Source organism: Cupressus sempervirens, chromosome 6, assembly GCF_028749045.1.
Source record: "Cupressus sempervirens isolate cs-2001-9-10 chromosome 6, ASM2874904v1, whole genome shotgun sequence".
Lineage (NCBI taxonomy): Eukaryota > Viridiplantae > Streptophyta > Pinopsida > Cupressales > Cupressaceae > Cupressus > Cupressus sempervirens.
The window spans coordinates 320,779,298-320,794,635 of NC_143123.1; the positions used below are offsets into that span (position 1 = coordinate 320,779,298).

The 15,338-nt window shown below is 35.3% G+C and overlaps 1 protein-coding gene across 11 annotated transcripts in view; it reads right to left on the minus strand.

The window, feature by feature from the left end:
- Nucleotides 1-15,338, minus strand: part of BSH (transcription regulatory protein SNF5, putative (BSH)) — a 269,940-nt gene that overhangs the window by 50,131 nt on the left and 204,471 nt on the right. For 4 of the 11 annotated variants that reach the window (XM_089788047.1, XM_089788054.1, XM_089788046.1 and 1 more), the window contains 2 exons: nucleotides 2,896-2,991; nucleotides 2,347-2,723 (listed from right to left, as the gene is read on the minus strand). The exons of the other annotated variants lie outside the window; for them this stretch is intronic. In XM_089788047.1, coding sequence (XP_089644173.1) covers nucleotides 2,663-2,723; nucleotides 2,896-2,991 — 157 coding nt within the window. In that variant the 3' untranslated portion in view covers nucleotides 2,347-2,662. Of the gene's footprint in view, nucleotides 1-2,346; nucleotides 2,724-2,895; nucleotides 2,992-15,338 lie in introns of those variants that run through there. 11 annotated transcript variants of the gene reach the window in all.

Here is a 15,338-nt window from a genome sequence, read left to right on the forward strand (position 1 = left end):
GATGCTCAAATAACTTAACGAGTTTGTTGAGAAATTTATCTACTTTTTATGTAACAAGGAATGTCTTGGATAATTGTAGAAAATGAGAGAGAAGCCCTTCTCCCAACCATTGAAAATAAATATATGAAGCATTTTCACCTCAAATTTGATTGCTTAGAAGCCTTAAACCAAATACACAAAGATTACAAGAGGTATTAACACGTTAAATAAGAGATATGGTGTGATATGAATAATAGACCTAAAACTAAATTTACTTGGAATAAAAAATAATATCAACTAGAAATTTACATGGGTGGACATGAATTATGGACTTACAAACCAAATAATTTTTAATAGATTCTAACAAACACAATATCAAGCTATCAATCGCAAGATTTCCTTTCAATAATGTGAATTGTAATGTACTTGACTTGCCTTAAAAAAATTCATAAGGCCAACTCCAAAACTCAAATGTTCATTGTCTATCTTTAATAGTGTGTGATGATTAAGGACCTACTTATGAAACATCACAATGTGTTCATAAATGTAACTGTAACAATACTGTGTGTGTGCATGTGTGCGTGTGTGCGCGCGCACGTGTGTGTGTGTGTGTGTGTGTGTGTGTGTGTGTGTGTGTGTGTGTGAGAGAGAGAGAGAGAGAGAGTGGGTGTGTGTGTGTGTGATCCATTCATTTCGAAAAATAGGGTTTATAAAAGTTTGATGGGCCCCAAGGGTCACCATTATCCCTTTCATATGAAAATGAAAAATCCACAAGCTAATTGATTACAAAATAAACTCTTAACAACTATAAAAACTATAAAAATTTATATTAAAATTTACGTCTACTTGTAGAAGTCGTAACTTTCTACTCGTAGCTCAAAATCACAAACCGTCAAAATTTCTAGAAAAGATCTTCTAGAGTTATACATTTATTGTTCAAAATCTTAAGCATAGCGCTAGGACTTCTTGGCCCTGCCCAAGGCCAAAAATGCCCCAGAGGCCTCTAAAAATGTAAAATACTAGAACATAGAAAATATCGAAAAAAATGGATTTTGATATTTTCCCAATTTTGCTTGTGCCAACATCCTTTGCATCTTCTTGGACTGTGTTTTGATCACCTAGTGATCCTCGATGGATGTGAGATTTGGGGCATCAACATGTCAGATCCGAAATGGAGACAGGTAGAAAGAATCCAAAAGCATTTAATCATCAATAGTCTCAAAATTAAAACCACAGTTCCCTATGAGATCCTATTGGCTGAAATGGGCTCTTCCCACCAGAGGCATCAACAATGATTCGATTATTATGCTATTTACAAAAAGCTCAAAATATGGAAAGCCATCATTGGCCTAAGTTGATCATGGAAGAGAGGTTGGACAGAAGAAAGAACATGTGGATGAAACAAAATGCTAAATGAATGAAAAAATGGAATATCAGTATACATGAATGTCTGAATAACAATGTTGAGATAAAGAAATTTGTGAAGGAAAAATTTAGGAGTTGCATATGGTCAAAACAAAACAAGCGCAAAAAAGACTACAATATTAAAGAATTTAACCCAACAAAGGCCCATGAGGAGAAAGCATACATAGGAGCAAATATCAAATGGAGAGCTAAGATGCTCATTGCACAACTTAGGATGGGCTCCGATCATTTGAGATGTGAAAAGGGCAAATGGACGATACCCAAGGAAGAATGGGAGAGAATATGTTAGTTTTGTAAGAAGAGAGAGATTGAGAGGTTGAGACCAAGCAACACTATCTCAAGGAATGTCCAACATACAATGACATCTGCTACAACGATCGGGATATTCTAGCAAATGGCAAGTTAGATACTCTTTTTTAAGAAGAGCAATTGGCCAAGACATCAATTTTACTGGTGAATACTCATTGTCGAAGGGTAGACTTAGAGAAGCAACTCCAAAAGGCCTAACGTTTTTGTTTTTGTTTTTTTGGCATGCTTGTGGGTCCCATGGGCTGCTTTGGCCTCGCGGATGTTAAAATCATTCATTTGTTCATTATATTCCCATTACATAACCAAATTTGTATTATTTAACTATTGCAAATGTGTGTTTTCTAATTGATGATGTTGGTTCCGCTGCCACCTAAACATCCTTTGCTTTCTAAACTTGGAGAATGTGTAATAGGCCTATTACTCAGAGATAGGCCTTGCGATGCACAATTTAATGAGTTTGTCTATCTATTTTACTATGCACATAAAACCCTAAACTATTGATTTGGTTTGTTTGTAGCAAAACGCAAATATCCACCCACAATTATTGAGTAGACATCTAATTTGCATCAATGATGTTCAATTTTACCGTGATATCAAAACAAAGAAGTAACCACTCCTTAAAACTCATGTGACTAACAAAAAAAATCCATATGGATCCACTTCTCATATAACAGTGCAAAAGATTCCACCCAGATGGCAATCAGAAGTTCAATTGAACCTTCGCTTCAAAATATACAAAATACAATTATTAGACATAATGACATTTTTCTTTACAGTAATTAATGGAATAGTCAATGGAGGAATACAAGAATTAGTAGCACTGCTAGGACTACAGAAGAGTACTATGAGATCTGTGGGATAGATAACAATAAACTCACGTTATTTACATTCACCATACAAGATTTAGAGTGCTCACGAACAAAAGCTCTCATCTGTTCCACTTGATAACTTAGATGCGCATATAACGAGTGAAATAGCCATCGTCTTTGTCATCCAATTTCCTTTTCAGGCTGCAGCATAAAAAAACAACTCATTAATCATTCTTAAAAAGATACGACTCTCTCTTAAAGAACAAAGAGATAATTATTCCCCGTTTATAATGATTACAAAAGACAGAGTCAATGCAGTCAGTGACTGTGTATTCCCTGTGCTTACAAATATAGGGGGGTAAAAACATCATACCGAGCATTCCGTTCTTCTCTAGCATCAAGTGCTTCTACCTCTTCGTTTGACAGAACATCAATAATAGGCTCGTAGAAGTCCCATTCTTTTCTCCTCCTGAGAGAGCTCATGTAAACCAATGATTAGAGATTCTGTGCTTCCTCATATTATTCAACACAAACAAAACTAAACCTGCCCAATCTAAAAATCAGCCTAAAACACAGCCATAATGATTCTGTTAATAATTTCAGATTCAAATGATAAAAACATTTTTTTTAAATGTATGATTCGACCATGCGACTTGGATGCACGTGAATGGATCATTCAATCATCTTGTTTATCTGCATATCTGAGATATAAAAAGGCATAAATAATAATTTTAAATGACTATATCAAACAGCGCAATAAAACATTTGGTTATTGTATCAAAGAGCATAGAGGTTGCCTCTTTTTCATTTAATCGTGCATGAGTTTTCCCAAGAAGACTGCATCTTCCTCACCTAGTAACCTTTTGAGCAGCCATAGTAAGAATTCTTCGCTTGCAGGATATTTTTTAATCTTGCTCCTTTAATTTTAGTCACTCAAATAATGCAGAGCTTTTAGCTTCAGCTCCAACAAGACTCAGAACAACACAAAGCAATACCATCTAGTTTATTATTCCAATCTTTGCCATTTATATAACATGGAAGTAGTGTGTGCTCGAAATGGCAAGCGAAAAATTGGGCTGTGGACCCTGAAGATCCTGACATGGACATTTCTTTGGTCGCTACTAATCATTGATAACAAGATTTAACCTTTTGTTGAAGTCGATGGAGTTGGATCTTCTTTTGAATCCATGTTAATTTTGATTCTTTTGAAAATGTGTCTACATTCCATGAAATTCATTTTGTTTTAAGCATGCTAGCGCAATCGATAAAGGCTAACTATTTTTCATCTGCGTTGCGACTCTCAATGAAATATAAAATGTTAAATTCCTGAAGATTTCACAACCCATAATAACTGGCTTGATAGCTTCTGGATTTGACTCTCAGATTTTTTTTCCATCAGCATTTCAAATCATTATCCGTCACCAGGATGGTAACTAGAAAAAAGAAAAGTGAGCATGCTCTCAAACATTGATGGGAAAAATCTAACACAGTCAAATCCAGAAGCTATCAAATCAATTAAATCTATTTTTTTTCTGAAATTGTCATTTACTTTGGTTATCTTTACATATAGTTTCTCTCTTTTTAAAAATAATCTTCATTCTTATTCAATTAGTTATTCTCTATATGCCTCAATTTAGAAGGGTTTAGATGTCCCCAATTCGAATGCCATTTTCTTGTGAAAAACTGGTTGAGTTTCTTGATTCATGCAAGAGAAAAGGGTTTCCATAATGTCCTGTTTTAGTTATTCTGATTTGTCTCATATATGGTCAAGCTACTATAAAGCATGAACACGTACTGATTACAAATGAAGCCTTTGAGGCTGTCATTTTTCCATTCTTTTGGACTAATTCATGACTAAATTTTATGGAACAGCTATAGATGTAACTAGTGAATGAAAGGACATATTGAATCCAAACCCATGAAAATTGATCATTCTGGATTTGCAATCGCTCACAGCATTATTGCAATAAAGACACCCAGTTTCAATTTAGAATTATTTTTAAGGTTTCCTTCTTTAAGGGTCAACCAATTATGCTACATTTTAAAAATTACTGCATGCGTATTTGGATCTTTCAATAGATGTTTCATAGATTGTATAGGCAAACATAAGTAAGCAGGTTGAGTCCCGACCCAAGCATAAGGTTAATGTTCCCTGAAAAGAAATTAAGAAGAGTCCCATTTACAAACTGCAAGAAGAGGAATTGAACACACATGTAATCAGCATCATAGATTTACGAAGCCAAAGATTGGAATGGAAGCAATTCAGACACCAACCATCTCTCATCTTATACTACTTTTAAGTACAAACAATTCTGATTTTCCTTATTGAAGGATTTGTCTACTGACATAGCAACTTCCCCAATGATATCAGGGATTTAGGCCTCTTCTGACTACTCCACTTCCCTGTTTGGTTGTTTCCATTGATATAGTTGCAATGATTTCTTCCAAAGTGTTGCCCTTCTCTTCATCATGTTTTCATTTTGTACCATTGCATCTCTCTTTTTAACTTATTTTGACATTTCTGAGATGGCATAACCTGCTCTAAAGCGTGTCCAGGATATGTATCTCAGATGGATGCATGAGCACAAATTAAATGCATTACTTAGGTTTTTGTAACTGCCAGAGGACTTATTGGAACATTGATCTCCAAACAGACATTGCATCACTTCTACCCTGAGATAACAAGATATCCTAGCATGTGTTAGGTCCTTCCATTTGGCACTCATTCACCTCATTTGGTCACCCCTCAGCCAACCAGATTCTCCTTCAAAAATAGTCTTTTCTTGTGTTTTTGAGCCATAATTTACAGCATTGTCCATTAAATGTATTGTCTTGCATTTTGTCGCCACAAAATGTAGGTAACAGTACGAAGTGTTTTCAACTTAGTTTCGTTTTCTCTCTGAGTTAGTTCATTATTTAATTGGATAACATTGATCAACCAATCGACTCCAATTGATATAATGAATTCTTTTACAGAAGGCTTTCATCAAGTCTTTTTAGTTTTTTTGTTTGTTGAGTCCATGCTTAATTTTTGAAGCCTTCAATGTCCATTTTTCTTGTTTTTGAGTGTGTTTGTTAGCTTTTGGTCTTTTAGCTTTTCTCAAATCATTTCTTTCAGTTACCCCTTGGATTCAATCTATCTTAGGGCTTAATCAAAGTTAGCAATCAAAAGATATGATCATTTTAGTGCCCAAAAAGTGGATTCTCTAGGTGCATGATTTAAAAAATCATGTTATATTTTAATGTTGATATTCACTTTTTGAAAAATATAACTTAAAATCACTTTATATTATGTTTTAAAGTTACTTCATCACGTAAGTGATTATAATGCACTTTATGTTATATTTTCATGTTGAGATGCTTTTTAAATTCTTCACTTAAGTGACTTTATTGACTATTTTGTTTGATTTAAATTTTCAAGTTACTTTATGTTTTAATTTAAAACATCTAAGTATATATTACTTTTTGAATGATATTTGCACATGTTTATTAAACTATATAGTGTAAATATTATTTTTAACCCAACTAAGTGATACTTCATCAAAAATCAATTAGACATGTGCTTAATTCGTCACTTAAGTTGTGCATTGCATGTCTTTTAACACATTTGCATATTAAATATGCAAATGCTCTTAGAGAATGTGTTTTTGAATTAAAGGTTTCACTTAAAATATGCAATGAGACTTCTAGAGTGAGCAATGCATATTCAAGTTTTATAAATGTGTAATAACACTCTAAAAGTGTATTTTACATGGGCAAGTCAAATGACATTTTTAAAAAGTGTAATAGCACTCCAAGAGTGCATTTTTGACCAAATGCATATTTTAAAACACGCAAACACTCCCCAAGAGTGTGTTTGGCATGGAAAAGGCAAAAGACGTAATCTCTCCTAGAGAGTGTGTTTTGCATGTATTTCATGCATTGGCAAAGATAGAACCCGTTTTTGAGGATTCAAGGCCAAAAAACTTCACGTTTTCTTCCTCCAAGAACATGTTTTCCATAAAAAATGCTTAGATCTGCCCACATAATGGCTTGAAATCCATCACAAGGGGGGCGTTTTTGAGTTTTAATGCATAAACATGCATTTGGGGTCATGATTTCGCATATTCAAGACAAAAATGACTCAGACTTTTGAATTTTTAAGCCACGTTTTGGTTATAAAACACCCAGATTTGGGGTAGTTTTGATCACGTTTTGGCTCAAATAGAAGTCATTTTGAGGTTTTGATCCATATATTTGCTACTGAAGAGCACGTCTTTGCTTTTAGATGTCAAAAATACTTCATTTCATGCCTTCTATGAATCACGTTTTTGCTAGAAACGACCAGAAATTTGGGTTTTGATCCACCTTTTTGCATTTTCATCCACATTTTTGCTTTTGGATCCATGTTTTATCATTTGGGGAAGTCATTTTTGCATTCACAAGTCAAAAACGACCAATATATATGCATTTGTGAGCCACTTTTTTGCAAAAACGACCCAGATTTTTGCACAAAAATTGCACATTTTTGTTAAAAACGTCCAAAAAATAGCATTTCTAACCCATGCGTTTAGATCAATAGAGGTCGTTTTTGAGTTTTAATGCATGCTATTGCCTTTGGAGACCACATTTCTGGCATTCTCATGTCAAATTCAACTATTGAATGCTCATTAATCATTCATTATTTGCAAGTGTGGAGGAAGTCAAATAGTTGATTGTAAATTTGGATTTGAGGGAGAATGGTCAAGTCTATAAAATTTGCGATTTTGGCTCTTTGATCTCCAAGTAAGTGGACATTTTCAGTCTTGCTTACCAATTCATGTTTATTTTGCTATTTTGATGCATATTTTAGCTTGAAGTTGCACACTTGTTGATATATATGCCATGAAAAGTTCATTTTGCCTTTAAATATGATTAAAACTCTCATTTTCACTCTTGGATTTTTCCCAAAACTCCAAATTCGAATATGCAGATGAAAACAACTTGCTTGTTGACATGTTTGAGTCTAAAACCAAAGAATTGTGTTTGTTTTGTGCTTGTTTTCGTTGTTTGTTTGTTTGTTTTCTCATTTTTCTTCTTTTGCAAGAAGTTGGAAGTTCTTTCCCAAGAACTTGAGCACGTTTCACTCCACTCCACCTTCCACCATTTCATGCAAATGCATCATTTCATTCCAAATCCATCATTACATGTAATCTCATTTTCCATCCGCATTTATATGTACTTCCATCCTTCATATGCATTTACATATAAACCTATTTTCCAATCCCACTTACATGTAATCTCATCCTTTGAACCTAACTACATGATTACATCAAGTCATAATTACATGTAAATCACTTTACATGTGATTGCATCTAAAGAACCCGATTTTGGTAAAAGGTCACACTTTTAAACACCAAAGTCGTCATTTGCACAAATCTATATGCATCCCAACTTGCATTCTTGGCCATACCCACAAAAGCCCATCATTGCCTATATGCAATCCATCTTTCCAAGTCTAACTTTGGCCCTTTCCGTCCAAATACATATGTTTTCCGGTTCATTTCCAGTCATCATATGTGTTTCATAAGTATCTAATCCATACTTCTAGCACTCATCCCTCATGGATTCAACATTTTAACTCAAATCCCAAAGTTTTCATAGATCCAGTCTCATTGGAAGATGTTTTCATCACATTGTGGTGCACATTTCAAGATATGTCAGAATTTCTTCAAAGAACAGTGACATCCTGTGAAGAAGATGTGCTTTTATTCTGAAGAAGCAATTATTCATGCGGTCTCCACTTTCCAAATGACGGCTTTGGAAACTGAGCTTATGTGAGAAAGCGCCAAGCACTTTGCTTCGAAAAAAATTAAAGGTGTTGGTGGAAAGTTGTTCCGAGTTTACATTTGGAGACTCCATAATGTCCCAATCTACAAAGGAGAACTCACGAAAACTTGAACGAGAAAAAGTTTGATCACATCAAGTTTTCAAATTAACAACTAGAAACTCATCAAAGAGAATGTCATGACACAAAAAACAAGAATTCTCAATCCCACAATCATCACGAAGTGCAAGGCTTTTGTTGATAGCGTACAGGATTGAGTCATTTGGATTAAACAGTTACAACATTCTCTTCAAGTGTTTTCCAACTTTGTAGATGTAGAAGATAGATTGCATGTAATCCAATCGCATGTAACTCGAATGCATGTACTTTGATCGCATATGCTTATGACATGTAATTAAATAATTTCTCTCACCTGGGTTGACCAGGTCAAAGTTGGTTGAGTTGCTCCCATTTTTTCTCAACTCCTTTGCCTATATAAAGGAGTGCCCTCTCATTATAAAAATCGTTGCATGCAAGAAATATTTGCCAAACTTGTGCAAGCATAACTTTGATTGTGTAGTACAAATTTGGGAAAAAAGTGAATAAAAGAAGAAATTGAATTCAAAGCTTTGACTGGAAGCAATTGTGATAGAGCAAATTAGAAGCTTTGACTGTAGTTTGTGCCATTGTCTTTAATTCATGTTCTTATTGTGTGTTCAATGATAGAGCATAATGAGTTAAGAAGCAATTGGAGCCAAAGCTTTGACTAGGAGTGATTGTGGAGATACATAGACTAGAAGCTTTGACTGTAGCTTGTATTACCATCTCAATTTCATGAAAAATAGTTAGAATTCCCCTACTTGTGGATGTCTTTGGGTGTAATGTCCCCTTTTTTGGACATTAGAAAAGTTAAAAGACATATTATATATAATATTAAAATTGACTTGGACAGCGTGGACTCAAAATATAAAAGGTCAATTTAATATTATAAAGTCGGCTAAAAAGGACAAGGAGAGATATGGCGAAAGCCCACAAGGGGGTTGAAGAGTCACAACTATGAGGATAAAAGGAGAAGAGACTCTTTCATTTGGCATACTTGATTTATAATTCAGATTTCAGTTCTCTCTTGCGAGAGTTATTCAGGAAAGCTCCAATTTTCAGCCAGTGTGAGAACATAGCCCCTAGTATCGGCAGACAATGGATGCCAATCCATTGTCCATGGAGACGTCACTTCAGGTGTTTCGTATGCCCTTATAGGTTCTCTCTTAATGTTCCAATCTGACTGTAAAATTGTGTTTAAGATTAAGTTTGAATGTTGGTTATTGTATTGCTATTGTATAATGCAATAACATGTTTTAACAAGTTGTATGAGAGTTTATTGGTTTTATTCTATTGGTTTGTAATACATTCTCATAACTCTTGAATCCTGAATATTATTTTGAAAGAACGGGTTTATATCTATTGGGGAATCTACTAGTTTCTATTGCTGTTCCATAATACATCTGCCTAGGTTTTAAGTTCTAAATATATTTTTGAGGAAGAATTCGAGTCAATATCCGTTTGGGATATTTTAGTGATATCAGAGCTTCAAACCTGTCATCCTGTTGGGTGGAGTTAGAGGTTTCATCGGAGACGAACATACAGATTTACAAATGATATTTTCTTTTGATCACTAGTATTTGTTAAGCATTTCTACTTGAGAAACAAAGATTTTCTATTCTGAAAATACAGCCCATTTATTTCTCAGTGCTACGCGAATATAATACAGCATTCAGGGAAATAATGATGGATCAGAAACTATTCAAGAAATGGATAGAGAATACAGCCTCAAAGTGGAAGACCAGATAAGGGGTAATCAAAGAGAACTTCCCAATAAAGCAGTAAAGACATGAATGACTCTGCTGGGATACTTTGCTTTCTAAATTTGCATAATTGAAGGTAAGGATATACAGGATTGAAGACTGATTATCAAAAATTAGACTTGACATGAAAGATATTTACAGTTTCTTTTTCATTCCTACTCTACTTGGTAGATTAGCACCTTCAATTGTGTTTCACTTTTGGATCAGTATTGCTACAAAATAAGTTCAGAAATAGCAAATTTCCTTTGATTCTAATTGAACCGATAAAATCTAAAGATAGATAGTCAAATTATATCTAGAGGACTTGTGATTGCTAAGCCATCACCATCCAAATGAAGCAAACCCGGAATCACTAGCAAAATGTTAAAACCGTAGACCACTACCAAAGGTTATGTTACATGAGCAATAACTCTGAAATATTTATATTGATACCTCAAGGTCGGTGATTGTTTTATTTGTGGAGTTTCAGCATAAAATCAGGATGCATCAGGTTTAGATGATATAATGAAGGCAGGAGCTATAGGTTTAAAGCTACATGAAGATTGGGGAAGTACAGTTGCTGCCATTGACACATGCCTTACTGTGGCTGATAGTTATAATGTGCAGGTAACCATTCACACAGATACATTAAATGAGGGTGGTTGCGTATAGCATTCCATTAAAGAATTTCGTGAAAGAACTATTCACACCTATCACAGTCAAGGTGCGGGTGGTGGTCATGCTTCAGATATTATCTCAGTTTGTGGGTTGAAGAATGTTATATCATCCTCGACAAATCCTACGAAACCTTTCACTCACAACACTATTGTTGAACATATTGACATGCTAATGGCATGCCATCACTTCAACGAAAACATTAGAAAAGATGTCTTGTTTGCTGAGTCACGTATACATGGAGGAACAATAAGAGTTTCATTCGCAAATTAAGAAGAGTGCGTGCCCATGGAATGAAAGCCATCAGTCTACATTTGCGGAAGCAGAAGAGAATTTTTTCTTTTTTGTTTCTCTTGTACGTTTCTTTCTGGGCATTACAAATCTCATAGAAAGGAGGAACGACACCTAGCAGCCAATAGGAATTGGGTCAGTTTGGACAAAGAATGGTGATTGGGATGACATCAACCAACATCATGAGGGAATCGATAATGTGCAACACAAACCAAACAAGAATCGAGTCTGGCATGCATTCTTTGTTAGCATAATTATCACCCAGCATTTTGCTTGTTGAGGTTAGGAATAGACATGCCCTCTATGAAAGGTGGTTGTCCAACAGGAGTAATCATCCAATTCATGGTGTTCATTCTTGCAGGAAAACGTGGAAAAATTCAAATGCACAAAGCAGTTGAGAAAAGTAACGGAGACCACTATTGCTGTTAAATTATGTCCATGTATTAGGATTGTGGGAAATGTTAGTAGCCAGAGCAATTTGAGAAGAGTCTAAACCGGGAATGACAGATGGCACCTAGGAATATTGCGAATGACTCTAAATACCATTTTCACCAGGAGAATATTCTCTTATATTATTCGGCAAGGCACGGACACAACATAACAGCTCACGTGCAGTGTGACTGATTTGGACATCAACAGTAAGGCCAATAGCATCCATTTCTAAAGCTCGAAATTTATTTGTTTCTCCAAGTTGCTGTACAGGGGAGGATCTATAGACCATATTACTATTTCTACTTGCACATACAACACCTTTGTGGTCATAGGATAATCTCTCCTCAACTAGGCACCGGAGAATATTGTGAATGACTCTAAATACCATTTTCACTAGAAGAATATTCTCTTATATCATTTGGCAAGGAATGGACACAACGTAGCAGCTCAAGTGTAGTGTGCCTAATTTCGACATCAACATTAAGACCAATAGCATCCATTCCTGAAGCTCGAAATTTGTTTGTTTCTCCAAGTTGTTGTAGAGGGGAGGATCTATGGACCATATCATTGTTTCTACTTGCACCTACAACACCTTTGTGGCTATAGGATAACCTCTCATCAACTAGGCATACTCTCCATGAATGCATAAGTTGTACAAGGCGTCCTAGTGATGCGTGTATGAGAAGAGGAAATTCATCTGGCAACTGAATAATGAAATCAGCCATTCCATTCATTACTGCAAAACGACTCTGAGGAAGATACATGATTATACGAAAAAGCACCTGCACTGCTTCCTCACGGACACTAGGTTCAACATTTATGCCATGAACTAGAATAATTTCACTCAACTTGCCACTACGAGCAATATCTTGAATCAAATATGCAACAGAGGCTTTGAAGAAGGGTAGAGGTGGCTACAGGAACGGGCATACATAACAGAGATAAGTGGGTGTTACGAATCTGGAAAGTCATGTAACTAGCAATAAGTCTGAGATGACATAGTTGGCAAGTTATTTACATTGAAGATTGAAGGCAAAATTGATAATTCTCCAATTGTATGCATAACAAGTAAACATGGGTGATTCAAGACATCAGATAAACTATTCAAAAATCAAGTAAACTGTACAACTATTTAGAGAAGCATAAACATTGGCAAGAGGGTTTTCCTTCAAATACCTTGACTAGAACCATTACAGGTGCACAATAAATTCTTCATATCTCTATAACTATCTCAAAAAAGAATTTTAATCATTATTCCTACTGATTTGTTATTAACAATTGTTGAAATCACATTCTATGGTAAAATGAACCGATTATTATGTCCTTTGTATCAATTGCATTTTAACTAAGGAAAAGAAAATTTGTGGGATTTTATAGACCTTCAAGTGAAACTTTTATCGAGGACCACGAGCAGAAACAAGGTATAGAGAAAATGTGAAACCCTAAAAAAAAACTAGAAACAAAAGTAGCTTCCTTAAAATTGGAGAATATTTGAGAAAAGAATGAAGATGCTTCATCAGTCATGTCAAGTGTTCAGCAAATCGAAAACCATAAATGGTATTACAAAGCAAAGGTATTTGATATGTATGTTGAGTATAAAAAAACTCCCGCCAAAGATTTCAAAAAAATTTAGCCTTCAGTGATTTCATGGGTTTCCATCCAAAACTCCAAAATAAGACTAATATGGCAAAAAAGAAGTATTTTGAATTAGCTCAAGATCTCTTTGCAAAAGACCTGTGCAAAAATGTGTGAAAAATTTCCAACAAATGAAAATCATCTAATAGAGGGTCTTGAAAAAGAAGAGCAATCAACCACCATTAATTTGCAGCCTTCTCGTGATCACGCAAAAGATGGTACATAGGGTGCAAGTTTTTATGTTGGTGATTTGGAGGTTAGCTTTGATAGGCAGGTTGATGAGATTGGTTGCACACAAGGTAATAGTAGGTTGGGGTCCTTGGATGATGAGCCTTTATATGCAAATGATAACATGGCAACACTTTGGCCTTTGCATACAAATCAAAAGAACAGGGGAAAGGAAGCCTATGATTTTGAGAGTTGCAATGAACCAAATATTTCTTATGCCCATGACATAAATTTAGAAGAACAATCCAAGACGACACTGCAAGACAATGAACTGTTTCAACAGAACAACAATGAAATACGTACCTTAAAGAACCAGCTGAAGGTTAGTGAAGACATGGTTGTGGCTTCTTTGGTACATTATGACAGCACTCACAAGATGGTTGAGGATCTCTACAAGAAGGTTCAAAAGGAAGAGGAAGGAGATTGGCTTGTTGCTGATTTGCAGGTGATCAAAATAGCTCTTGAAACTATGAAATCAGATCATTTATGTTTGTTTTCCAACAAGGATTATATTCTTAAGGTTGCTGAAATACATATTGATCAATCGAATAAAACAAGGAATGAGATTATGGAGCTCAATAGAGAGCTTAAGTATACTCACGAGGCATTAGATGATGCTCGAATTTCTCTTCAAGAAGCAGAAAATCAGATTAGGATCATGAATCACTCTCGAAAACAAGAGGGTAAAGAGAGGCAAGAGTTATTCCAAGAAGTAATTGATGAACTTGATAGCATTTAGCAGACATATGACTTGGATAGTTGCCCCAAACAATCCAGTACCAAAACTTCAAATCTCATTCAGCTTGTAGACAGCCCTTTCTTTGAAGTAGATGCAGATTGGACTTCCAATAATCCCGTTTTTGTGATAAACAAAAGAACTCTTTTTGATTGCCATGAAGAGTATGATTTTGATTATAGAATATTGGATCCTGGTAGAGCTCCTAGCAGCGAATCTTAGTCACGAGATGAGAGTGGTGAATTAGCTACTATTGCTTGTCATTGGATCAATCCAAATATGGTTCCCAATTTCCGTCCATATAGGAGTTGGATGGATTTCCTACATCCTTTGATTAGATCTTGGTGGAATATTGATGGGAGTTATGTTTCAATCATAGCGAATGGCTTTACAACTTCATACTTATTCATAGCACCTATGTACTTGGGGGTTCTCCAGACTTATGATGACGGTATGGTTTTGGATGTACCCGTGATGTTAGTTTCAGCTTTTGAGAAGCTCATTTCTTTCATCACCTATTTAGGTTGGGTCGTCACCATTTACTAGGTTATACATAGCCCCTTGATACATTTCTACCTCATCATATCAAATGGTCATGGCAACAGGGTTTGGAATCCAGGTGTTGACAATATGTATCTATGGCTATTGAGGATTTTGTTGTAGTTCTACTCAATTTGAGGCTAGATGCAATGGTGATCAAAGTTGTATAGTTTACATGTGCCGCATTATTTCATAGATTTATATGGGACCATTTATCTAGTTGATGGATGGATTGCCGAGTGACAACTTGCTTCGTAGTATGGCAGGATTTGTTTTCAGATTGGGTTGTAAAGCTATCTACAGATTTGTATGGCATCCTGGTACTAATTGCTTGAAGACAAGCAATTTCGAGGGGAGATTTGTAATGTCCCCTTTTGGGGACATTAGAAAAGTTAAAAACATATAATCTATAATATTAAAATTGACTTGGAGAGCGAAGACTCAAAATATAAAAGGTCAATTTAATATTATAAAGTGGGCCAAAAAGGACAAGGAGAGATAAGACGAAAGCCCAAAGGGGAGTCGAAGAGTCACAGCTATGAGGATAAAAGAAGAAGAGACTTTCATTTAGCATACTTGATTTATGATTCAAATTTCAATTCTCTTGCGAGAGTTATTCAGGATAGCTTCAACTTTCAGCCAATGGGAGGACG